Source organism: Thamnophis elegans, chromosome 2 (genome assembly GCF_009769535.1).
Source record: "Thamnophis elegans isolate rThaEle1 chromosome 2, rThaEle1.pri, whole genome shotgun sequence".
NCBI classification, from domain to species: domain Eukaryota; kingdom Metazoa; phylum Chordata; class Lepidosauria; order Squamata; family Colubridae; genus Thamnophis; species Thamnophis elegans.
In genome coordinates, this window is record NC_045542.1 from 38,744,362 (window position 1) to 38,769,772 (window position 25,411).

General features: G+C 38.8%; 1 protein-coding gene across 2 annotated transcripts; it reads left to right on the top strand.

Annotated features, from left to right (window-relative positions):
- Positions 1 to 1,524: 1,524 nt before the first annotated feature.
- On the top strand, positions 1,525 to 24,307 carry APOH (apolipoprotein H). Of its 2 annotated transcripts, XM_032210999.1 has the most exons (8): positions 1,525 to 1,640; positions 10,276 to 10,452; positions 14,789 to 14,885; positions 17,219 to 17,295; positions 19,270 to 19,458; positions 20,029 to 20,208; positions 22,305 to 22,496; positions 23,119 to 24,307. In XM_032210999.1, exons 1-8 carry the CDS (start codon positions 1,577 to 1,579, stop codon positions 23,181 to 23,183), a joined length of 1,041 nt encoding a protein of 346 aa, XP_032066890.1. In that variant the 5' UTR covers positions 1,525 to 1,576; the 3' UTR covers positions 23,184 to 24,307. The 2 variants fall into 2 exon arrangements, with proteins under 2 accessions (XP_032066890.1, XP_032066891.1); XM_032211000.1 differs by lacking the exon at positions 1,525 to 1,640 and having other exon boundaries at positions 10,334 to 10,452; positions 14,715 to 14,885.
- Positions 24,308 to 25,411: the final 1,104 nt, after the last annotated feature.

Sequence of the window (25,411 nt, forward strand, 5' to 3'; positions counted from 1 at the left end):
ATTTGCAAAAACATTAGATCAGAAGTCCTTGGCAAATGGACCATTTATTTGTACCAATGGTCTAAAATTCCTTTGGTGATCTGGAGTAATATAAGTCTGAGTAAGTGCCATTTTCAAAGGCACTCCTATTCGCATGGCTTCACTTTGTTTCAAGCAAATTTATGTATTGTTTCATAGCTTTCTAGATTGTCCTTTAAGATTTTTAGTGCATAATCTTTTCTAACTATACTAATAGAAAATATTTAATTTTCTATGCATTCAGGCTTATCATTGGGTATCTACTTTGGTTTCAATTACTTCTTGGAACAAGGAATGTCAGAATTTAGTTTCTGTATGGATTTAACTTAAAAACTGAAATCCTGACAATTATTGACAGTTTTGTATTGTTGTTTTTTTGGTATGATTGGCAAGTACACTGCAAGATTTACTCATTTATTTTGATCGATTTAAGATAACTTAATAATAGAGTTTGATGGGGGCTGGGCAATGGCTCAACAGTTAAAGAGACTGAGCTGGTCATCTGGGAAGCTGACAACCTGGATTCAAGACCTGGGTGCCACATGATGGGGTGAGCTCCCATTACTTGCCCAGCTCCTGCCAACCTAGCAGTTTGAAAGCATGCAAATGCAAGTAGATAAACAGGTAGCACTTTGGTGGGAAGTAACAGTGTTCCGTGAGCCTTGGCATATAGTCACACCTGCCACAAGACCATGGAAATTTCTTTGGAAAATACTGGCTCACTTGGCTAAGTCTATGTCTGGTGGTTCGTGTCAGAGGGTTAGAAAGGCTGGAGAGCAGATAATGGTAAATGTAAAGGTTTCCCTCACACATATGTGCTAGTCGTTCCCGACTCTAGGGGGCAGTGCTCATCTCCATTTCAAAGCCAAAGAGCCAGTGCTGTCCGAAGACGTCTCCATGATCATGTGGCCAGCATGACTAAATGCCAAAGGTGCACCGAACGCTGTTATCTTCCCACCAAAGGTGGTCCCTATTTTTCTACTTGCATTTTTATGTGCTTTCAAACTGCTAGGTTGGCAGAAGCTGGGACAAGTAATGGGAGCTCACTCTGTTACGTGGTGCTAGGGATTCAAATCACTGAATTGCCGACCTTTCTGATCGACAAGCTCAGCATCTTAGCCACTGAGCCACTGCATCCCTCTGGAGAGCAGACAGACTTTCTTAATTCTGAATTCCTGGATCTTGTTAGTCATCTGACCACGTCGATCTCTGACATCATTTCTTTGAATTCCTGTCACCCAAAGATCATCTTTCTCTCTCTCTTTCTACCATATTGATCAAGATTGAGAAATGAAAGTTGTGGGTTGCAAAACATTTGCATACTAGACCTTTAGACTGTAATTATATCTCAACCTTCGAAACAATTGCAAAAGATTGTGCACAACTTGTTATGAAATTTATTTAACCAGCAGTATCAAGATCTCTTTCCCCCCTTCATCTTTGGTTGCTAACAATATAAACAAATGCAGGGAGTTAATATTTAGCTTTGCTTAGTATTTATCTTAGCAAGCAGAGTACAGCACTTGGATTCATTCCGAGGTTTTCCAAATCTGCAGTCATGTTTCCAGTTCTGTTTAGCTTATGCTTGGTTGGCATAACCCATGTTGCTCTTGCGAATAAAGGTAAGTGTTTTTGCATTTTGCTTTAACAAGATGGAAATATTATATTTCTTGGAAACTGATCGGTATATTGTGGCATGAGATTTTTGTAGATCTCCCCCCACCCACGCCTATTTTCTTAAATGGTGTCTATGCATGTTAAGGGACGTGGTGGCTCAGTGACTAAGACACTGAACTTGTTAATCAGAAAGGTCGGCAGTTCGGTGGTTCGAATCCCTAGCGCCGTGTAACAGAGTGAGCTCCCGTTACTTGTCCCAGCTTCTGCCAACCTGGCAGTTCGAAAGCATATAAAAATGCAAGTAGAAAAATAGGAACCACAATTGGTGGGAAGATAACTGCGCTCCATGTCCCTTCGGCATTTAGTCATGCTGGCCACATGAGCATGCAGACGTGTTTGGACAGTGCTGGCTCTTCAGCTTTGAAATGGAGATGAGCACCACCCCCTAGAGTCAGGAACGACTAGCACATATGTGCAAGTGGAACCTTTACCTTTACCTATGCTTGTTAATTTGCATGTAAGTACGCGCCTTTTATGAAATCAAAAGTGTTGACCATATCCAGAGTCCTATTCACAAATTCTGTTGCAGTCAGTAGAAACTTGCCTCCTGAATATTTCCAAAACGTGAGAAATGGGATTTTCATCTTTGTAAATTGCTCCTACAAATCCACCCCCAGGGATGGTATCTCACTAAACAACACTAAAATGTTGCAAGAAATTATCTGATTAACTGTCTGAAAGCTAAACTAAGTGGCATATCAATGCAGCTCCTTCTTTTTATATTGTTTCCCAGATAGGGAATGTGGCACAGAACTGTCTCCTTTTCCCTTTTCTCACTGGGGATGTCTCCAAATAGTCTCCTTCCCTAGTAAGTCAGGAGCTATTTTTTTGCTGGGGAACAGAGTGAGACAATTTTTATCCCCATTCTGTATCTCACGAGTCTTTTTTTCTTCAATACAAAATATAGGCACAGTATTTTGAACACAGGCAAGTATTTGTGTTTCTTTCACATCTCTAGTTTAACTCTAAGACTTAGTTTAGGACCTGTTTTAACATTAAACGAAATCTTCAAAATGGGTTAACAGGTTAAATAAAATAAAGGAGAATACTTACAGCTCAGTTTTGAAATGTGGGGGGTCCTTGGTGCTTTCTCAGCTTTGTTGTTTTCTTGCAGACTTTCATTACCCAAAGTAGGTAACATCACCAATGCTAATCAGACTAGCACTGATGTTATTACCTAGTTTAGGTAATGGTTAAATTTACAGATTAAATTTAATCTAAGTTTTAATTTTTTTATTAACTGTTTTACTTGCTTTTTTAAAGTAAAAATATCATCTCCCTTACCAGAGTAGAAAGGGAAGTTGTCAGCTGAAGAAATAACAACATAAAATATACCGCAAGGATACTTATGATTAATGCTACATTATATTACCATTACATATCTCAAAGATAGAAATATTCTGGCTGATAGCTCTCCTGTTATTAATAAGCAAGGCTGCAATTGCTTGCAATTTTACAGTGAATTTTCAGCTAGGGACTTTGTGAATTGTAGTGTAGGATTTAATTACCAAGCCAAGTTGTTTCATCTAAATTTGTGAACTCATGCTTCATGCGCAGCAGGAATGAAGGATCTCAGCAAGCGGGAGTCGTGTGAAAGTATTCAGAAGGCAAACATTGTGGTTAAGGTGAAATGCATAAGTGGAAAGATGTATAAAACACGTATAAAACATCATTGTTCAGGACCAGGATCATCTCTTCCCCCACTCTGTGTGTGTGTGTGTGTGTGTGTGTGTGTGTGTGTGTGTGTGTGTGTGTGTATGCATACATTCCATTTGTTTAATATTGATTTTGCTTTTTTATTATTATGTTTGGTTGGCTTTGCTGCTTTTTCCTGGTTCTCCTTCCAATGGGAGGGTGGGGGAAGAGATCCTTGTCCTGCACAATTGTGTTTTATACATCTTTCCACTTATGCATTTCACCTTAACCACAATGTTTGCCTTCTGAATACTTTCAAATGGCTCCCCCCCCTCTCTATATAGAGAGAGTGCAAAATGAGATTATATATATGTGTGTGTGTGTGTGTGTGTGTGTGTGTGTGTGTATCAAAATGTGCAATAATAAAAAGAAATAGAAAGAAGGAGCTTCCATTCTTCTTTGCAAAATATATAATTATACAGTTATCCCTTATTCTTTTTTTAGATTAAGTTTTTTATTTTTCCATTTTCATAACATATAATCACATGTATACTACTATATAGCCAACATCATATTGTATTATTAAATGTTTACATCAATTCACCTTACCATCAGCTCCCAAAAACAATTATTGGTTCTTTTGCTCTCCATACACCATATTTGTACCTTATCCATCACTTTCTTCTCCCTCTCTCCTCCTCCATCATATCTCCTTTCTTCCCTGTTTCATCCTTCTCTTCTCTAGTTCCCCTTCCTGTCTCCTTCTCCTCTCTCCCCTTTCCACTCCTCCTTTCTCTCCTCCTCTTTCCCTGCCCTCTCTCCTATCCCTCTCTTCTTCCCTTACCTCTCTCCTCTACTTCACACTCTTCATCTCATTTATTTGGTGTATTTCAGCTTCTGAGTGAGCTCCATTTTATGTTGATGGTATTGATAATTCCTTTTCAATATACATATTTAATTTTGACATATATCTTCCTCCTTTTTTTAAAAAAAGAGAACAAAAAAGTATACATATATAGTCATTGTGCTTTTAACCCACCCCCATGCCCCCTTCCACCTATTTTTGGCTGAGATGTAGACCTGATTACAATTCCCAGCTATTCTCATCATTATATTTATATAATTATACATCCTCACACGTGATTCTATCTTTAAATCTCATAGTTTCCCATTGTAAGTATATTTCATGTTCTCTCTCCATTTTTCCATATCTTGGATTAGATTATGCTTAATTGTCTGTAAATAGCAATCCTTGCTGTTCAATGTTCATTACAATTCCCCTAGTCTACTATATAGAATAACAAATGATACACATCTCACTTTATCCATCATCTTAAAGGTTCTATAGATATCCATGTTTCATATATTTTAACCCATGCTTAATTGTCCTTCTATTGTCATATTCAACCAATTAGCAACTGTTTAATTATCATGTAAAAAAGTAAACCACAAACCTCTGCTTTACAATCTCCCCATATCAGTGTCGTATTTATACATATTCCATGTCTTTTGACCTTTATTTAATTATCTTTCCATTATCATATTCAATCAGTTAGCAACTCCATTTTATTGTCATATTTAGGAATAAACCCCTTATCTTAACTTTATATTTTCCCATATAACAATTTCTAGTTGTCTGATTTTTTCCTAGTAAATCTTTTGTCCCACTTCTCTGTTCCTGCCTTCTCCCTTTTCTTTGTTTTGACACATCCACCCTCTTGAATTTTCCCCACTCCACCATCAAAGAAATCTTTTATATTTCTCTTTGTTGAGGCATAATCTCCTATCTCAATTTTCCTTATGCCACTGTCAACCTTCTAAACATCTTTTGTCTGCTTTTTATTCCCTTTTGTTGGGACACATCCCCTTTTACCATTCTCCTTATACCACTGCCAAGCCCAATGGAGTTTTTTATCTGCTTTTTATTTCCCACCATTTCTACCCTTCATTATCGTTCCCCCATTCTTCTTTCTTCTCTTCTTTAAATCCCTGCTTCTCTGGGTTCAGAATTTTATTTAGGCTTGATTTTAATGATTTATGCAGTTCCAAAGTTACAATTAGGAGGGACATGCAGTCAGGGGAGGCAGAACCTCACCACTATCATCATGAAAAGAAAAAAAAATGTAAAAGGAAAAAGGCAAGAGTGAGGTCAGGCTGAGCTAGTTGCTGCCAAAGTCCCTGTGGATGACTCTGCTTAGTGCTTAACTGTTTAAAAAAGCCTCTAAAAAGTGCCCTTTACAGGAGGTGGCAGGAGAATGATGTGCCTCATCTAGTCTGGGGCTTTATGATCACTCAAGCAGAGTTAAGCAAGGGTTAAAAGCTGAAAAATTCCTGATGTAGATGAGGCACGCCATTCTCCTGCCTCCTCCAGTAGAGGGTGCTTTTTTAGAGGCTTTTTTAAACAGTTAAGCAGAGTCATCCACGGTGACTCTGGCAGCAACTAGCTGAGCCTGACCTCAGCTCTTGCCTTTTTCCTTTTGCATTTTTTTTCTTTTCATGATGGCAGACAAGAGCAGAGTTGAAATCCTCTCTGAAACAGCTGGAAAAGGTACGTGTAGGTCGGAGGGAGGGGGAGGAATTCAAACTTCATCCTCCTGGTGCAACTTTGTGTGTGTGAGTGTGTGTGTGTGTTTGAGAGAGGGGGGAGGGAGCATATTGAGACAATTCTTTACTTTGTGCACTATGTAACACTCTAATACTATGCCTTTGGGTCTTCTGAAATTTTAATTATCCAATCATAAGCAAAAACAATGTTTTCAGTAGAATGAATTCCCACTTCTATTTACACCTGCCAGCCAAAATACTGCTAGTGGTATTGCTAACATAGGCTGAGGAGGAAAACCTAAATTTTCTGAATCCTGGTGCAACTTTGTGTGTGTGTGTGTCTGTGTCTGTGTTTGAGAGAGGGGGGAGGGAGGGAGAGAGGGAGGAAGGAAGGGAAGGGAGAAGAAAAAGAAAAAGAAAGAAGGAAACTTATTTAGCAAAGGAGAAAAACAAATGCTGTCACTTTAAATTGGAACTGAGCATGCCTGGCTGTGGAATTCTGGGAGTTGAAGTCCACAAGTCTAAAAAATTTGCTGCCTCACCAGCCATAAACCTCACCGCACGTCACTGACAGTTATACACTTCTTCTTTCAGAGTTCTGGTCCACCTTAAATTTATCTACTTCAGCTGCTTTGGGGAAGAGCGACAGGAACCATTTTGGTCTTTTGTTCTTCCTTAAATGTCCAGTTCCAAAATTGCAGTTAGTTATGCAGATCTTATTTCGAGATTCTGGTCCACCTTAAATTTAGCTAATTCAGTTTAAAACGGAAGAGGAGCTGGGGCCATCTTGATCTCTTTGCCTCCTGCTTTTTCAAATTCTGATTTATGGCAGTTGGTTAATTAAAAGTAGTGCTTTTTTCTTGATTTTTCTCCCTAATTGGAGTTGCTTAAGATATATTAGTTAGAAGAAGTTCAGACGAAATCTCTCGGAATGTTTGGTTTCTATTTCAAATCCAAAACCAAATATAGGGTTTATATTTGAGTGGGTTTGTCACTTCTCTGCTTTCTCCCTTTCTGTCCGAATTTATTTCAAACAAATAGCTTTTGGGAGGGGGGTGGTGGTGTTTCAACCCTTCATTTTCCCTTTCTTTCTTTCCTTTTGCCAAAATCCAGATCTGTCTATTAATATTATTTGTACTCTCAAGATCCTTTGCCTTTTCCAAGTTTTGATTTATGACTGTGGGTTAAATGAACCTTCTTACTGGTCTTTCATCTTGTCTCCTGTACGCTCCTGTTCAGTGTTTTGGCTGGAAGCTGGCTTCTGTGCAGCCATGCTGCCACCCCTACTCCAATTCACAGGGCAAATGGCAAATCTCCAATCTGCGAGGGACCTGTTGCCTCCTTCTGGGTCTGATGAGATGCTGCACCTTCTTCGCCTCCCCTCCAGGGGGCTTCTGATCCAAAAAGGATCTTGGAATAGGTTTGTCAGACAGGGTTCTTGTGAGGCTCTTGAGAGCTCCCCCCCCCCGCCCCATTCAGCTGAAGAGCTTCCGGTCAAATCCAGTTATCTCTTATTCTGCAGTCACAAAAAGGCTCTCTTTTTTTCTACTATACTATTATTGTAAATCAAAAGTTCATTTTTTTAATATTTCAAGCAAAAGTCTATAATCGGTTTCCAATTGGCAATACATTTAGATGTCTTTTCTCTAATCAAGGAAGTCAGTCTAGCCATTTCTCCAAGTTTCATCATTCTCACCAATCATTCCTTCATTGTGGATAATGCTGAATGTTTTTTTCATTTTTGAGCCTATGATAAGCTTGTTAGTTACCATATTAAAAAAAATATCTGGGATTCTTTTCCAAATGTTATCAATCAGTCCTACTGATTGATAGGAAAAGCTCTGGTTTTAATTGCATATTAATCGTTAATATCTTCTGAATCAATGTTTGCAATACAAATTTCCATCTAGGTAGGTCAATATTAGAAGAGAGAGAGAGAGAGAGAGAGAGACAGACAGACAGACAGACAGACAGACAGAGACAGACAGAGAGAGATAGAGAGACAGAGACAGAGAGAAACAGAGAGAGACAGAGAGAGAGAACGTTTTCATAAGATCTGAAAAGAATTCCTTCATTTTTATGCCACTGTTATATCTACTATATAGATTATATCCCAGCAATTAAACTTAATCTAGATGAATCCTGCAGGGTGGAAACGTTACTTAATAACTACAATTGAAGGCTAAGAGCCAGTGGTGCGAAACAGGCAAATTAGTGAATACTTGACATATTACACAAAAGGCAAATTTAGACATTTGTGATATGGCTTCTAGAAAAAAGTTCTGAGACCAATTAAAATTAACAGATGAAGGTGCTTAATAGTAATAGCACTTAAATTATATACTGCTTTACAGCCCTTTCTGAGTGGTTTACAGAGTCAGGATATTGCCCACAATGATCTGGGTCCTCATTTTACCCACCTCAGAAGAATGGAAGGCTGAGTCAACCTTGAGTCTGGTGAGATTTGAACTGCCAAATTGCAGGCAGCCAGCAAGCAGCAGAAGTAGCCTGCAATACTGCACTTTAATCACTGCCCCATCGTGGCTTCTACACAAATGAGCAAGAATCCATAATATTAATTATTCAGTATAAATATCTAAATTGCATATAGTGCTTGAGGACTCAAATGGAAGAGAAAGAGAGAATATGTCACTAGAAAGTTTTCCACTGGACTTTTTATTCCTAGTTAGCTATTTCTGTTTGTTCTATCTTATCTTTCTTTCCTTTTGTGTTTCATTATTTATATCTTATTCTTAAAAAAAAAGCAAATAAAGAATGATGGACCTTGATCCCACTCTTCCAAACTCTGCAGTGACGTGCGGTGAGGTTTATGGCTGGTGAGGCACTGACACAGTGGTGGGTTTCAAAATTTTTTAGACTTGTGGACTTCAACTCCCAGAATTCCACAGCCAGGCATGCTCAGTTCCGATTTAAAGCGACAGCATTTGTTTTTCTCCTTTGCGAAAAAGTTTCCTTCATTCTTTTTCTTCTCCCTCCCCCTCCTTCCTCCCTCCCTCCCTCCCCCCTCTCTCAAACAGACACACGCACACAAAGAAGTTGGATTGGACTATCTCTCCTACCCCCTTCCCTCTCTCACTCACTCTCTCTCAAACAAACACAAACACAGAAGTTGGATTGGATATATTTTCCAATCGCTTGAAAGCACTTCCTCTGCCATATCCCCCCCCCCCCCAATTCCCCTGCTGCCTTCTGATCTGAAACTTTGATTGCAGGCGGAGCCACGTTGCCTTTTCAAACTTGTAATCAGTGAAGCTGGGCTTATATAGTTTTATCCAGGTGTGTGTGTATGTGTGTGTGTTTGTTTGAAAAGGCAACGTGGCTCTGCCTGCAATCAAACTACACTTGGGGAGGGATCTACACTTGAGGATGAAGTTTGAATTCCTCCCCCTCCCTCCGATCCATACATACCTTTTCCAGCTGTTTCAGAGAGGATTTCAACTCTGTTCTTGCCTGTCATCATGAAAAGAAAACAAAATGTTAAAGGAAAAAAGCAAGAGCTGAGGTCAGGCTGAGCTAGTTGCTGCCAGAGTCACTGTGGATGATTCTGCTTAACTGTTTAAAAAAGCCTCTAAAAAGCGCCCTCTACAGGAGGAGGCAGGAGAACGACGTGCCTCACCTACGTCAGGAATTTTTCAGCTTTTAACCCTTGCTTAACTCTGCTCGAGTGATCATAAAACGCTTAAAGTCAGACTAGATGAGGCCCGTCGTTCTCCTCCTTTTTTAGAGGCTTTTTTAAACAGTTAAGCAACGTTATCCAGAGTTATCCACAGTGACTCTGGCAGCAACTAGCTCAGCCTGACCTCAGCTCTTGCCTTTTTCCTTTTACATTTTTTTCTTTTCATGATGACAGTGGTAAGTCTCTGCCTCCCCTGACTGCATCTCTCTGAAACTCTGACATACTATTGTTGTCTAAATAATTTATCTTGTTGGGCTTTGATGTTTAGATTGACTTTGTTGTTATAAAAATGGCTTGAATTAACAAGAAATGTAAGATTGTAGCTGTAAGTTTTCCTGTGTTCTACTGCAGCTTAAAAAAAAAATCAGAAATCACTGCTTTTTCTTCCTCTTCTTTATCTTGGTGCTTTTCTTTCTTTTTCTTTTGTCTCTATTTGTATTTTACCCTATACTAAAGTTTAATATTTTTTAAAAATAAAGAATTTATGTTGCATTCATGTATCCTTTGGTCTCATCTGTGAAAACAGACAATATACTCATTAATATTAACATTGAAATGAGATGGGTGGCAAATAAATTTAAATAAACAAACAAACAAACAAATAAATAAATAAAAATATTATGGCTCCAGGACCATATAAGACTACTGTTCATGTACCAATATATCTTTTCATACATGACGTGTTCATGCTTGATGTCTTATAGTTTGCCCTCGGCCTCCTGAAGTACCTCTGGCTACCATCAACGTAAATAAAGAAGCATACAGTCCTGGAGAAGACATTATCTATCAATGTATCCCAGGTTATATTCCCCAGTCTAGCTTAAGGAGATACAGATGTCATTCAACTGGTAAATGGCCTACCGTTATATTCAGATGTACACGTAAGTATGTCCTTTCTGTAGTTCTTTTTTTTTTTGCTTTTTCCCACACAAATCAATATTTTTGCTTTTTTGAATAAAAACCAGTTTTTTCTATTTGTTCTTTTTTCTATGAAATGTCTCTAACTTTTGAAACGTATTTGAATATTTGAATCTTCCACATTTCCATGGCTGCCCTTCTGCCTCTTCTCCCCAGCAAAATCAAGAGTTTTTTTCCCCATCAAAATTGTGAGAATGAGGTCATATTCTTGATGTAAAAACCTTTCTATGTACCAAAGTTTTAAGGGGACTTTTGCCACAGATCAATCCTAAAAGAGCTAGTCTGGTGTAGTAGTTAAAAGCACCAGACCAGAAATGGGAGCTTTAGTCCTGTCTTAGACACAAAGCCAGATGGGTGACTTTGGGTCAGTCACTTTCTCTGAGCCCTAGGAAGAAAACAGTGGTAAACTATTTCCAAAATCTTGCAAGAAAATTACAGGCAACTAGTCCAGGTAGTCACCAGGAATCAATGATGACTTGAAGGTACACACAAACATGTGGACAATAGCAATATACCGCTTCACAGTGCTTTACAGCACTGTGTAAATTCCTCTCTAAGAAATTTACAGAGTCAGAATATTGCTCCCAACAATCTGAGTCCTCATTTTACAGACCTCGGAAAGATGCAAGGCTGAGTTAACCTTGAGCTGATCAGGATCGAACTCCTGGCAGTGGAATGCAGAATTTGGCTGCAACACTTAAGACTTATATACCGTTTCCAAGTGCTTTACAACCTTCTCTAAGCGGTTTACAGAGTCAGCATCTCCCCCCCCCCTTCAAACAATCTGGGTCCACGTTTTACCCACCTCGGAAGGATGGGAGGCTGAGTCAACCTTGAGCCTGGTGAGATTTGATCTGCCAAATTTCAGGGAACCGGCAGACAGCAGAAATAGCCTGCAGTACTACACTCTAACCACTGTGCCAGGCTTAGTGACATTCAACGGGTGATGTTTTAGTCAATATAATAGCCTCACAACCAGTTCCATCAGATTTCATTGAAAGATCTTTGTGGTGTGAAGCACAGCACCAGGTCAACAAGTGTTGATTCTGAGCAGGGGTGGGTTCTGCCTGGCTTTACTGCCGGTTTGCTCGTGCATGCTAGATCAAGCTGTGTGCACATGCACAGTTCAATTAAAATTATTCTGTACATGTACAGAACTAAAAAACAAGATAGTGGCGGCGACAGCGGCAATGAGGCAACTGGTTTGGGGGCATGGCAGGCCTTGATAGCTGCCTGTTCCAGTGACCCAGGCCACCATACCACTACCGGCTCGGCCTAACCTGGCTGAACTGGTAGGAACCCACCACTGATTCTGAGTCATCCAGCTCAAGTTACATAGTTCTCACAACATGTTTGAAGTCTATAGAGATTCTCAGTCATCCAGGTCATGGTTGTCCCAATGGTGCTTTTTCAAGGAAGCAACTGGACTTTCTTGTTTTTTCTTTTGAAGATGTTTCGCTTCTCATCCAAGAAGCTTCTTCAGCTCTGACAGGATAGTGCAGCTGTCTGCAAGGATTTATATTCCTTGCAGACAGCTGTTAATTTCCATCCTTTTAAGTACTTCAACTACTCTCTAAAACTGGGATGTCAAATGCACGTCATCACGTGACATATTGAGACTTCCCCTCTTTCTCTAAAATAGGCATGGGTGTGGCCAGCTCATGACGCATCGAGTCCAGAATGCAAATTTCCAGCTGTCTGCAAGGAATATAGATCCTTCCATTCCCCACTACCCTGTCAAAGCTGAAGAAGCTTCTTGGATGAGAAGTGAAATGTGTTCAAAAGAAAAAACAAGAAAGTCTAGCTGCCTCCTGAAAAAGCACCTTTGGGAAACAGTATGTTTGGTTAGGTCAAGGAAGCAGGTGAGTCCCTTGTGGGAACATCAAAAAAGATTGAGATAAACAGATTAGGGATAAATCTATTCTATTCCATCTGCTCTGTTGTTGAGAAAATGAAACCTAGTTAACATATTGGTTTATCTGCTCCTGCAACAAAACAATCAGAAGAGCAAGAATGGGATGCGTGCGTGCCAATTTCAGTACTCTTGAGTAAGACCTGGCAATTCCAAACATGCCTCTGTTTGAGCTCCCCAAATACACCTAGTCAGTACTGAAAGTCTGAGTGATGTAGTAGAGTTTTACCAATAGTATCCTGGTACAAGGACGCAGTGATGCTAGTAACTTCTTGGAGAAGTTGGCTGTTGTTTTGGTTTTAATCATTTAGTTCTGTTGGACTTTTTGTGACTTTATAAGCAAGTGCTCTCCATGCTACCCTGTCAGGCACAGCTTCTTTCGATTATTGTATGTTCATCTTGGCATCAAATCTGATGTTATCAAGCCAGCGGGTTCTTTGCTTGCCCCTTCTTCTTTGTCCACTAAACATTCCTAGCATTGTTTCTTTTCCCAATGAACCCACATGCATAATATGGCCAAAGTAAATCAGAAGTAGTCTTGTGATTTTAGCTGCCAGTGATGTACATTCCATATTTTCAAAATGGCTATTTAAAAAAAAAAACTTATTTAATGGGATTGAACCAGTGGTGAAATTCATTTTTTTTTACTGCCGGTTCTGTGGGGGTGGCTTGGTGGGAGTGGCAGGAGAAGGATACTGCAAAATCTCCATTCCCTCCCCACTCTGGGGCCAGCCAGAGGTGGTATTTGCCAGTTCTCCAAACTACTCAAAATTTCCGCTACCGGTTCTCCAGAACCTGTCAGAACCTGCTGAATTGAACCCCTGGATTGAATGCTGTCAAAGCCACCATGATGGAGATCTGATTGAGTTATTCCCTGATTTGGTTGAGTATGTTGTTAGACCAAGGTCATTATCTAGAGGAAACTATTTTATTCTGGCATCCACGGAGGAAAATCTTACAAATATCTCTCTCCTTTTGGAAGATAAAAATTATCACGAAGGAAAAAAAGGCTAATTAAATGCTTTTATTGCATTTTCACAAGGCGTGAAATGCACAGCCTAAAATGATTGATTCACTCTTCCTAGTTGGAGGATTAGAGTTTGCCCCTCCTTTATTTACCCAAGTTAGCCCTGGAACTTATGTCAAGCAAGAAGAGAAGGCTCTGAAAATGGTAGGAGGTCTTCTGAGGATCTGTGCACATCCTCAGATCAAACAGTCACATTAATAGGACAATCATCACCATGGGTTAATTAATCCACAATTGCTTTGGCTTCTAAGTCGAAGCCTACCCATAGGCTTTATTTGCAATAGCCTCCACACTGGTCCAGATCACTGACTATCTATTACCCTTCTTTGGAAAAAATATTTCCCCCAAAATTGCTTTGGATAATGCACAATAGATGGAAACATCAATAAAAGCTTTTCTTGCTCTGGTGAGAAAAGCTGTAATTATTGGGTTTTTTTGTCACCTAGTTATTAAAAAGATTCTCCAATCATGTTTAAAAGAGCAAAGATAGAGAATACATTAGGCAAAAAATAAAAATAAAATTGAAGGCAAGCTATTCTGAATGGTGTGGCTTCTTGAAGCTCACATGATGTTAGACCTTTTTCTTAGGGGCAAACATGTTCGAAGAAATGTTTGTACTAAACATTTAAATTATTCCTATGGCATCTGCTAGGGATGCGGTGGCTCAGTGGCTAAGACGCTGAGCTTGTCGATCAGAAAGGTCGGCAGTTCGGCGGTTTGAATCCCTAGCACCGTGTAACAGAGTGAGCTCCTGTTACTTGTCCCAGCTTCTGCCAACCTAGCAGTTCGAAAGCATGTAAAAAAATGCAAGTAGAAAAATAGGAACCACCTTTTGTGGGAAGGTAACAGCATTCCGTGCCCCTTTGGCATTTAGTTATGCTGGCCACATGACTACGGAGATATCTTAGGACAGCGCTGGTGCTTCAGCTTTGAAACGGAGATGAGCACCACCCCCTAGAGTCAGGAACGACTAGCATATATGTGTGAGGGGAACCTTTAACTTATGGCATCTGCTTCCCAGCACCAACTTTCTCCAGAAGTATCTAGCCTGAGTGGGGGGGGGAGGGGGGAGAAGTCTTAATTACTTAATCTCCACAGATCTCATCCTTTCTGGCCTGTTGTGACTGGAACATCATTGTTCTTGAGTGTAAGTGGTAAACCGTGCTATTATGCTTATGGGTTTATTGTCTTAGTTCATCAAATAGAAAATGATCTATTGTTCATAATCTATCTACCCATCTACTAGAATGAATTGACTTAACTTGGTGATTGCTTCTTGTTTACAGTGTATCTATTTCTCTCTTCCCCAATTTAATAAACACATGTATATATATTTATATATATATATATATTAAAACAGCCAAGAAATGTCCCTATCCTGGACCCTTGAACAATGGAGAAATACACGTCACTGACCTCAACTACCTGAGTGTCATAAGGTTTTCCTGTAATACTGGGTAAGTTTGTATACCAACCAATTGGAATAAACCTTTATCTCTCAGAAATTAAATTTGTAACATGTAGTTCATTTTATCTATATTAAGTACATGAATAATGTTCTCTATTCTTATTCCCTGTGTTGATTTTTAAATGAGGATGAATATCTTGCTTTAAAAACATTTGGAGGAGGGGGTGTTAATGGGACATTTTATTTCTAGTCTTAAACTAAGAGTTGATAGTAAGTGTTCAGGAACAACTCATTGGAGAAGAGCCTAATGCTGGGAAAGATTGAGGGCAAAAGAAGAAGGGGACGACAAAGAATGAGATGGCTGGATGGAATCACTGAAGCAGTTGGCGTGAGCTTAAATGGACTCCAGAGGATGGTAGAGGACAGGAAGGCTTGGAGGGACGTTGTCCATGGGGTCACAATGGGTCAGACACGACTTTGCAACTAAGAACAAAATATATGCTTGAAAGAAGTCAAAAGTCATTCTTTGCATATGTTTGCATTTTTCTTTCTTTTTCTTTATATACATTTCCACACTTTGTTCCTATTTTCCTTTTACTCTTTATCATTTCTTTTTGTCTTAGTTTGTGTTATTTTTAATGTGCTTGCTTTTGTAAAATGCAATTATTTTGCACAATTATTTTGGGGGAAAACATATTCGGTCCTTATAGGTTTTCCCGGGAATATGATATTATTTTTTCAGGAAAACAAATACCGTAAGGGCCAATTAGAAATCTCAATCGGTAGATTTTATGACTGTTGGCAAAACAGTTTCTAAGGTCAGTTGTGATATGTTGCAAACAGTATTAAAATGTGCAAAGAAGTAAAATAAAACCAAAACCAGGCTTTGGTCCTGATCCTGCAAAACTATTTAACTCACCCAAAGTTCCTCCTTGGTGAGTCTGGCAGCAGACAACTACGTTCACTAGATTTTCCCTTCATGGAGTCTTGCCTACCTTCTCCAGAAAGTCCCTAGGACAGGGGTCAGCAACCCGTGGCTCTGGAGCTGCATGTGGGTCTTTCATCCCTCTGCTGCAGCTCCCCATTGCTCAAACTATGTGTCACAACCGCCAATGTGTGATACCCGCCGGCACATAATTTATTGAGCTTTTTGACCCCCGGTAGGATAAATCCAACAAAAGAAAAGTTTCTGAAGAAAACAGAACATTTAATTCAACTACATATGCTGGTACTGTGGACACTCAGGAAATAGTCAGGGATGGGAAGGGTTTTGTGGCTCTCTGTGTTTTCTTTTATGTGGGAAATGGGTCCAAATGGCTCTTTGAGTGTTTAAGGTTGCTGACCCCTGCCCTAGGATCTCATGAAGCCTTACATAGGACAACACTTACCTCTTCCCTATTGATCAGACAGATAAGAAGCAGGTGTCACTCAGTTGCTGCAGTCTGTCAATAGTTAAGAAGGCTCCCCCCTGCTTTTTTTGTCTAAATATATTCCCCTCGTATTTATTTTTTTTGAAAAACTAGGTAGGGAAGCAAACTGTCCCCATCCATAACTATGTGGGTGGAGTTAGATGGACTTTGCAGCAGTTTGCATTATTTGAGAGCTACATTTGACCTTTCGTGAATGGGGTGTTTGAGTCATTTGACTTCGATTGTGGTTTCCACAACGTAGAAATCTCCTCATGGACTCAGTTAAAGATATTTGTTCCAGATGTTTAAAAGAGAACCCCAACAATTTAGCAAAGGTTCATATAGTGTGTTAAGGCATGATTTCTTTTACATTCACTTTGCAGAATAAATCCAAGTGGCTGGGTTGACTTATCAGTATAAGTCACAAGTCGTGGTTTGGAAACCATGGTGGCTGAATTTATATAAGACAGGAAGCCAAACCAAACAAAATATGCTAAAGTGGAATGCAATAAATGCTCCCAGTCATTACAGGTAGTCCTTGACTTACAATCACAATCGAGTCCAAAATGTCCATGGCTAAGCAAGGCAATAATTAAATGAGTTGCGCCTCATTTTAGGACCCTTTTTGCCACCATTGATAAATGAATCACTGCAGTTATTAAGTGAATCATGTGGTTCTGGCTTCCCACATGGACCTTCCTTGTTGGAAGCTGACTTGGAAGGTTGCAAATGGTGATCCCATGACCCTGGGATAGTGCAGTTGTCATAAATATAAACCAGTTGCCAAGCCCCTGAATTTTGATCATGTAACCATGGGGATGCTGAAAAGGTCATGATTCACTAAGTAAATGTTGTAAGTCGAGGACTACCTGTACTGTTATTGCCTGAGCCCCTGCATTGTTATTAGAAGATGTTTAAGAAGCATGATGTAACCATTTTCAGAACCGCTCTCATGAGAGTATTTTATACCCAGGTTTGTTCTTGAAGGACCAACAAGCAGCCAATGCCAGGCAGATGGGAGCTGGAATGCAAGCCTGCCTGAATGCCAACGTAAGTATGGCAAGATATTAATATATACATACAACGAAATTTATTTGTTTATTTATTTGTTTGTTTATTTATTTATAAAATTTATATGCCGCCCAATCCCGAAGGAAATGCACCGACTGTCTTGCTAATTGGAAGTGTGAATTTATCCAGGTACTGTATATACTCAAGTATAAGCCTAGTTTTTCAGCCCACTTTTTGGGCTGAAAAAAGCCGCCTCGGCTTATACTCGAGTCAGTGAAAAATTTGCCCGAAATGGAGGAGAAAAAGGGGCGGGGCCATGCCGCTGGGTGATACTCGTGAATGGCCCAGTGCCCCTGTGAGTTTCCCTTCCCTCTGTGTCAGTTTGCCGCGCAGCGCGCACCGCACCATCCCCCCTCCTCACGTTCTAATGTAATGCAGGGCTGTCTTACGATTCCCCTTCCTCCCCCTCCTGCCGCTCTGCAACGATGTCCCACCTCCTCCTTGTTATGGCAAGCAGCCACATAGCGATGTCCCACCTCCTCTGGTACAGTGATCCAATGATAGGAATCACTGTGCCGTGTGTCATAGGAGGCGGGACATCGCTCCCGCGGCTGCACGGGACATCATCATCACAGCGGGACATTAGCATCATGAGGTGAGTGAAGTATTTCATTGAATACACCGCTAGTTTACTGTTTTTCTTTGAAATAAATATTCAAAAACATTATTGGTATCTATTTTTATTTTTAAAATTTACCGGTAGCTGCTGCATTTCCCACCCTAGGCTTATACTCGAGTCAATAACTTTTCCAGTTTTTTGTGGTAAAATTAGGTGCCTCGGCTTATATTCGGGTCGGCCTATACTCAAGTATATACGGTATTTAACTTTTTTCAATGAGCACACCTTTAGATGGAAAGACAATGGAAATAGGAAATTTCTTTTAAAATGATCTCAATCAGAAACATTCCTGAGGAAGAGCTACAATATTGAAAAGAGTTGAAAAGAAGCCACAAACAGAAAAGTACATTTAAGGTTCGACTAGGGCTATAATACTTGGCTTGCAAAATTTAAAATGACCATGAGGTGGTAACAAAAAGTGACAAGCTTTGGCTGCCATCTAAACCATAGGGCATGGGTAGTCCTTGACTTAGAAACACAATTGAGGCCAACATTCCCATTGCTAAGCAAGACAGTTGAAAAAAGAATTTTGCTCAATTTTACCACCTTTCTTGCCACAATTGTTTACGTCAGCGGTGTCAAACTCGCGGCCCACAGGCCCACTTGTTGGAAGATAGCTGGGAAAGTTCCAAATGATAACAACATGATCCAAGTCAGTGCAACATGAAATACATCCAGTTGCCAAGCATCCAAATTTTGATAACGTGATCATGGAGTGAAATAAGTCATGTCACTTTTTTCAGTGCTGTTGTGATTTCAAATGGTCACTAAACAACTGGTTTTAAGTTGAGGACTACCTGTAATGGTCATTCAATTATTTTGTAGCCCAAGTGTGGTAACCTTAGCTTAGCACAATATTCAAATCTGCTTTGTGCATTTTTCAGTTCTCTTCCAGGTTTATTCCTGAATAGCTACATATGTAAATCTTATTCATATAATCAATGAGAACCATTCGATGGATTTCATTATGTAAAATAAATAACACCAAAATACAACTTGGAATAGGGAATTGTAATAGTTTGAGGAAACCTCAGCTCAGAGATTTGGTTTACATAGTCTTTACTCTAGAAACTCTTTAAAAACTACATTGTATGTTGTTCAGTATTTTCTTAATAACAGATCACAATTCCACTGACCGCACATTTAAGTTTAATCCCCCGTTTGGTGATGTTAGCAAACAAACTACTTGCAGAAATCGGCTGCCAACATCTTATCAATTTAATAAACACTCTTAAGATGCAATTATAGGAATTCCATAGGGCAAAAGTTTAAGTGTGATTTATAGCATATTAGGGAGGGGCATTGTGTTAAACAGATTTACTTTGTTTTTCTAGCTGTGATTTGCCATCCACCTCCAGTTTCTGAATTTGGAGCTCTCTCGTATCATAGAATTGAGTCTGGAGAGGACTTTTTTTTCCAAGAGACAATCCGATTTAGCTGTCTGTTACCTTTGGCACTGTTTGGAAGTGAAACAGCTACCTGCCAGGCTGATGGAAGCTGGACTGCATTACCTGAATGCAAATGTAAGTCCTATAATATAGTATTGGTAGCTGGGAATTTTGGGGTTGTATTGGCAACATATCTTGAGAGAGCCACACCAGAGAAAGCTGGCTTAAAGTAAGATTAGGTAAATTGCCTCTGAATGGTCTCCCAACCATCACCTAGTAGGAATTCTTTGATTAGGGCTCAATCAACTTTGGAATTAGGACATAGAGGACTGTTCTACAGGTAATCTTCAGCTACAGTATTTGCCTCCAGTACATAAAGCAGCTAGACATAAATCTCATGAAGAAACTGCTTCTCAAAATTTCAACTCTCTCCTCCGCTCTGGTCAAAGTGATGGACAGCTGTCCTGTCTGGACTCCCTGCTTCTTTCTCCTTGCTTGGGCCATCAGCAGAACACTTTGAATACCCTATAAGAAAATTTGGTTGAAGTTTTGCTCTCAGCAAGATAGGAGTGTGCCGAGGATGACATCCTCTGTTCTTGCTGTCCAAAACAGTACATGTTCCTCACATTGGGACAAGCAGGAAATATAGATTAGCCCAAAATGTGAGTCCTGGATTTCCTGTTTTCTCTTTTCTCCCCTTAACAGCTGTAGAATGTCCGCCTCCAGAACCAATAGAACATGGATTCATAAACTTTGGTCTTCGTGGTATTTTTCATTATCAAAATACTGTGCATTATGGTTGTTATGCACCTTACACTATGGATGAAGCTTCAGAATCAAGGTGTGAGAAAACAGGAACTTGGTCAAATAAACCAACTTGCAAAGGTAAAATAGCATGTATTGTATTTGTTCAAAATAGCTTTTGTTTTTTTTTTAAAAGTATCTTAACAATGTAATGAATGTTCATAATGGTTAAGCTAGTTTATTTAGGAATCCATCATATCAGAATTCACAAATGAAGAGGAACACAGGATGTTTACTAAATCTACAAATGACACAAAATGGGAAGTATAGTGAATACCTTAGAAAACAGAAATAAATTTCACATGATCTTGATAAGTAGAAAAACTCAGGTGAAAGTTACATAATTGAATATAGCAGAGATAAGTAAAAAACTTCACTTAGGAAGGAAAATCAAACGCATAGAAATAAATACAGGAGTATCTGACTTGGTAATCATTTTTATTTTAATAGATTTTGGAGCAGCGTTGACTGTATATTGAATATGAGTTAGCAGAATGATAAGGCTAGAAAATCAATTTTTAAATGCATTTATTGCAAGTAATTTTTAGATACTTTAGTCATTTGATTTGGCTTCATTCTACTGTGGTCAGACTTAAGCACTGTTTCTGAGCATCACATTTAGGATGGATACAGAACAAGTTCAAAGAAGTAAAGGAGTCACATCAAAGGACTAGAAAATTAAATTGGATAGAGAGAGAATGAAAGAACTGGGCATGCTCAGCCTTCAGAAGACTAGGGCTACTTAAAGGATGTCACATAGAAAAAGTCAAACTTGTTCCTTTTTTTTAATTGAGTGCAGAATATGCAATAGTAGATTTAAGGCTATAGGAAGCTTTAAAAGTTAAGAAGTTTCTTTCTGATAATATAAAAAATGTTTGGTTATTTACTATTTATTTACCATCAGATTCTGGTAGCTTGTAGACCCCATCAGCAGATGAGCACTGACCGGCAGGGACTAGAAACTGGGCTTTTTCTGCTGTAGCCCCTGCCTTGGGGAATATTTTCCCCTCAGAGATCAGAATGACCCCAACCCAGTGGGCTTTTCAGTTTTAAATATATACAGTAACTGGACCTAGGGTGGGGGACATGCAAAGGGCCCTCTTATTTGGCCTTACTATTAGCTGATTAATCACCAGAGCTGTAATAATTTACTTTATGGATGGTGTTTTTTTTACTGTTTTAATGCTTTTCAAATTATTTTGTTTTATAATTTTAGCATTGTAAGCTGCCCAGTGTCACTTAGTTGAGATGGGCAGCTATAGAAATTGAATGAATGAATGCCAGAAGGAATGAAAGCACAATACAAAAAAAAATTCAAGTCATTTACAGAGAACATCATAATAATCAAACAGCACTCATCAAATTGAGGCAATGTTGGCTTTCAAAGGCTGTGGAAAATCACTCCATTTTTACACTCTTTCAAAATGATGCCTAAGTTATCACTGGCTATCTCGAGAAGAATGCTAGTCCATAGGATGAGAACCCCAGTTGAGATATTGCCAACTCTGGGTGCCTCCATCTGTCTCACTTCCCTGGAGTGGGACCCACTACCATTCTCACCCAAGAAACTGTACCAGATGGGCTAGTTTTACCTGGAGGTGCTGATCTTGGAAATACCTCAGAGCTAAAACCAGTTAGAGCTTAAAATACTGTAATAATAACCAAAATCAACCTTTGAACAGCAGTGTCTACAGTATTGGTTTAATTTGGGTGTGATGACCTTACCTATTAGCACCTAGGTTGCCATCTTCTGCATAAGCTGGAACTTCTAAACAGTCTTCAAATGTAGCCAAGGTAGCTGTGAGAAATGTGTTCCCATCTTCTTTAAGTATAGCAACTGCTCCCACTCCATTTGCCTGTCATTTTAAAGTATGAATCTTTCAGGTATAACATGTAAAGGTATACTTATCATATATGACTAGTTGCTTTGGAACACATACAATATTTTTAAAAAAGGGTGATACAGAAGATATATAAAGAAGATTTTTAAATAGAGATTGCTGTGTAAATACACAATAAAGTTGAATAGCCTGCCTTTGACAACATTTACTTAATTTAGAAAATCACCAGTTAAATAAAGTACTCAGGCATTTCATATCCCATGGTGCTTCTATGATTGTTGACCAATGATTTTTTTAAACTATGCACTTTTATGTTTCTTCTTCCTCTTCCGGTAGCACCATGTAACATACCAGTGGGAAAAGCGACAGTGTTATACAATGGGCAGAAAATAAAGGTGAAAAAACTTAAGCATATACAACATGCTGAAACCATCTGGTATTTCTGTAAAAGTAAGACAGAGAAGTGCAGTTATAAAACACCAACCCAATGCATAGATGGTCAACTTTCAGTTCCTGACTGTTTTGAAGGTATGAACATGTTCTTTTTTCATTATTATGGGAACAGAAGACATAACTTTTGTCTACATTAATTTGGTTGGCATTAGGGAAACATAAAATTACTGGAAACATCCAGAGTTTCCAAGAATGGAATGCCTAAAAGGAGGTTGAAAATTAAATTTAATCTATCCCTCCATCCATCTATCCCTCCATCGATCCATGCCCATATCCCTCAGAGATTACACGAGATTTATGCCTAAACATCTTTGAAGCTGCTGAGTATGTAAAATATATTTGTCTGAATTTTGACCACTTAATCTGTGGATGTGAGGAGCTTCCCACCCCTTCCACAGTAGTTGTGATGTTACAAGAACATCATTTCCAAACGTTGGTGTGCTTGCTTCCTATTGCACAAATATAGTAAGAATAAAGTTTTCCTGCATTGGAGGGGAAAAGGTATGGGAAATTAATATAGCTGTTACAGTAATCATACAATTTCTAGATTGATTTCATAAATACGGGATGGCTCCCCCCTTCTCCCCCAATCAGATATTGAAGAAGCAACCACGTAATCAGAGCTTTCCTAGAGCTAGATTGTGTGTTTACTAAATAAGGAACTTGACTATATTAATGTGTAACTTATTTTATACAGAATACAGCTGGATTGAATCCTTGTTCAAAACAGATCCAGCAGACATGACTCCATGTACAAACTAACTGAAGATATCATCTCCCTGTCTGCCATCATATCGAGAAAGAAATACTTATAAATGGAGAATACCTTCAAGATCACATATTATTTTTTCCAAATACATGTACCAGCATATGTAGTTTACTTTGATGTGATTCATCATTAACCTGATGAAACTACTAGACTGTATTGTACTACGATGCATAAAACACCCGGATACTTTTCTAGCTTTGATTTAATAAAACACGTATAAACCTCGACTATGAAAGTTTCAAGGTACTTTATAAAAATAAGTTTCCAATCAATAATACTTCAAAGATTGTTAACTGACAACACTGTTAACCTCTGTTTGTCTGATGAAACGTTCCAGGGTCTTGGGTACCTACCAAGGTCAATTCCTCAATTCATAATTTCAGGAAAAACTGGGACTTTCAAGAAAAGATACTTTCTTGTATTGATCTTAACAAGCAGTTAGGACAGCGGGGAGGCGGGACTCACATCGCAACGTTATGACGTGCGATCTTGAAGCTCCAAGATCGCCGTCGATATTTCTGTTGCTGGATGGTCCTTTTGGACCTAAACCATCCCATAGAGAGGGGGATAGAGAAGGGCACATCCTGCTGATCCTAGGGACATCCCAAAGTCCCTGGTAGATCCAGGAGAAGCCCTTTTTTCTGGCGATAGAGAAACATCCATTAAAGCTGCTGAAGGTTGAGACAGCTCCAGAAACGGAAAGCAAGCTGGAGAGAAAGTGTGTCAAATTAGTGAGATAATTTTTATTATTAGATGAGAGAACACCCCAAAAGATTAAAAGTAAAGTTAAAATTGAAGACAGAAGAGGTTAAGTGGTGAGATTAAGCCTGTGTCAAACTTAGTGTGTTATTCATTAGATAATCTTGTACAAAGTAAGACATTTCAAGGACTCTGAACTTGTTTATTGAAAATGATGGTGGGATGAGCACGGATTGTTTATACAGGTGCTCCTCTGGGTACTATCAATAGTTGGACTGGAGTGAAAAGCTTGGAGTTGAAAGATTGCAGTTAACTTTGTTTTGGAAAAGAGCCTTGGATTCTATATAATGGCAGTGTTTACTATTTGAAGGAAAAGATCAGTACAGATGATGTTGCAGCAGGAAAAAGAAAAGGAAGAGACATTGCAGATGATTATGCAAGAAATTCAAAAAATACAAGAAAGAACAGAGAACATTAAAAAGAGAATAAAGAGATAAGAAAATTGGAGATATTGACAGCAGATTGAGCGTGGCTGGAAAAGACAAGAGTGGAATATTGGAATGGGAGATCAACAGACTAGAATTCCAGAGTATAGAAGAAGAAAAGGGAGAAAATTTGGCAAAAGCTATGATAGAAATGCTGGCAGTAGCATTGATGATAACCAAAGGGAAGATGATGGAAGGAACAGATGAGGGGTTTTGAGCCTTTACAAGATATGCGGTGAAATACAAGTTGCCAAGAGATGTCCATATAAGACTTACTAAAAAAGCAATTAGAATACAAATACCACAAATGGCAAGAGACAAAAGACTGTACTACTATTGGATGGATATAGGGTGATGTAATGAAATGCTATAATAAAAATTAATTTGAATTTATTTAAATTTAGAATATTTTTGTATGAAATGAAGTAATAATAGTTATAGTCAAATAAATGACTAAGAATGATAATAATGTATACATATATATTAGATTGATAATATGAGATTTTATATTATTTGTAAGTGAGGACTATGGAGAGGATGCACAAAAGTTTTGTAACCAAAGATAAACAATTTTAAAAATATGGGACATATCTTATTAATGGTTAGACAAAAAAAATATGGAAGTGAAATATGCTAGAGAATTTTATAAAGAAGTATTACTAGTGGATGGACTTAGGATGATGTAATGAAATGTCATAATATAAATTTATTCAAACTTTAGAATATCTCACATAAAATGAAGTAATAATAGTTATAGTCAAATAAATGTTTAACAATGATAATAATTGTATACATATATATCAGATTGTTAATATGAGATTCTATATAAATTGTAAGTGAAGACTATGGTGAGGATGCACAAAAGTTTTGTAACCAATCAACACACTGTACGAAATTGAAATATGGTTTTCTGTTTGTCTAAAAAACAAACAAACCGCGAGCAGTTAGGACACTGATGGCAAACCTTTTTTTGCTGGCATGCCAAAAGCGGGGGGAGCACAGGGGGGTGTCGTACGCCAGTGTGCTACATACATCAG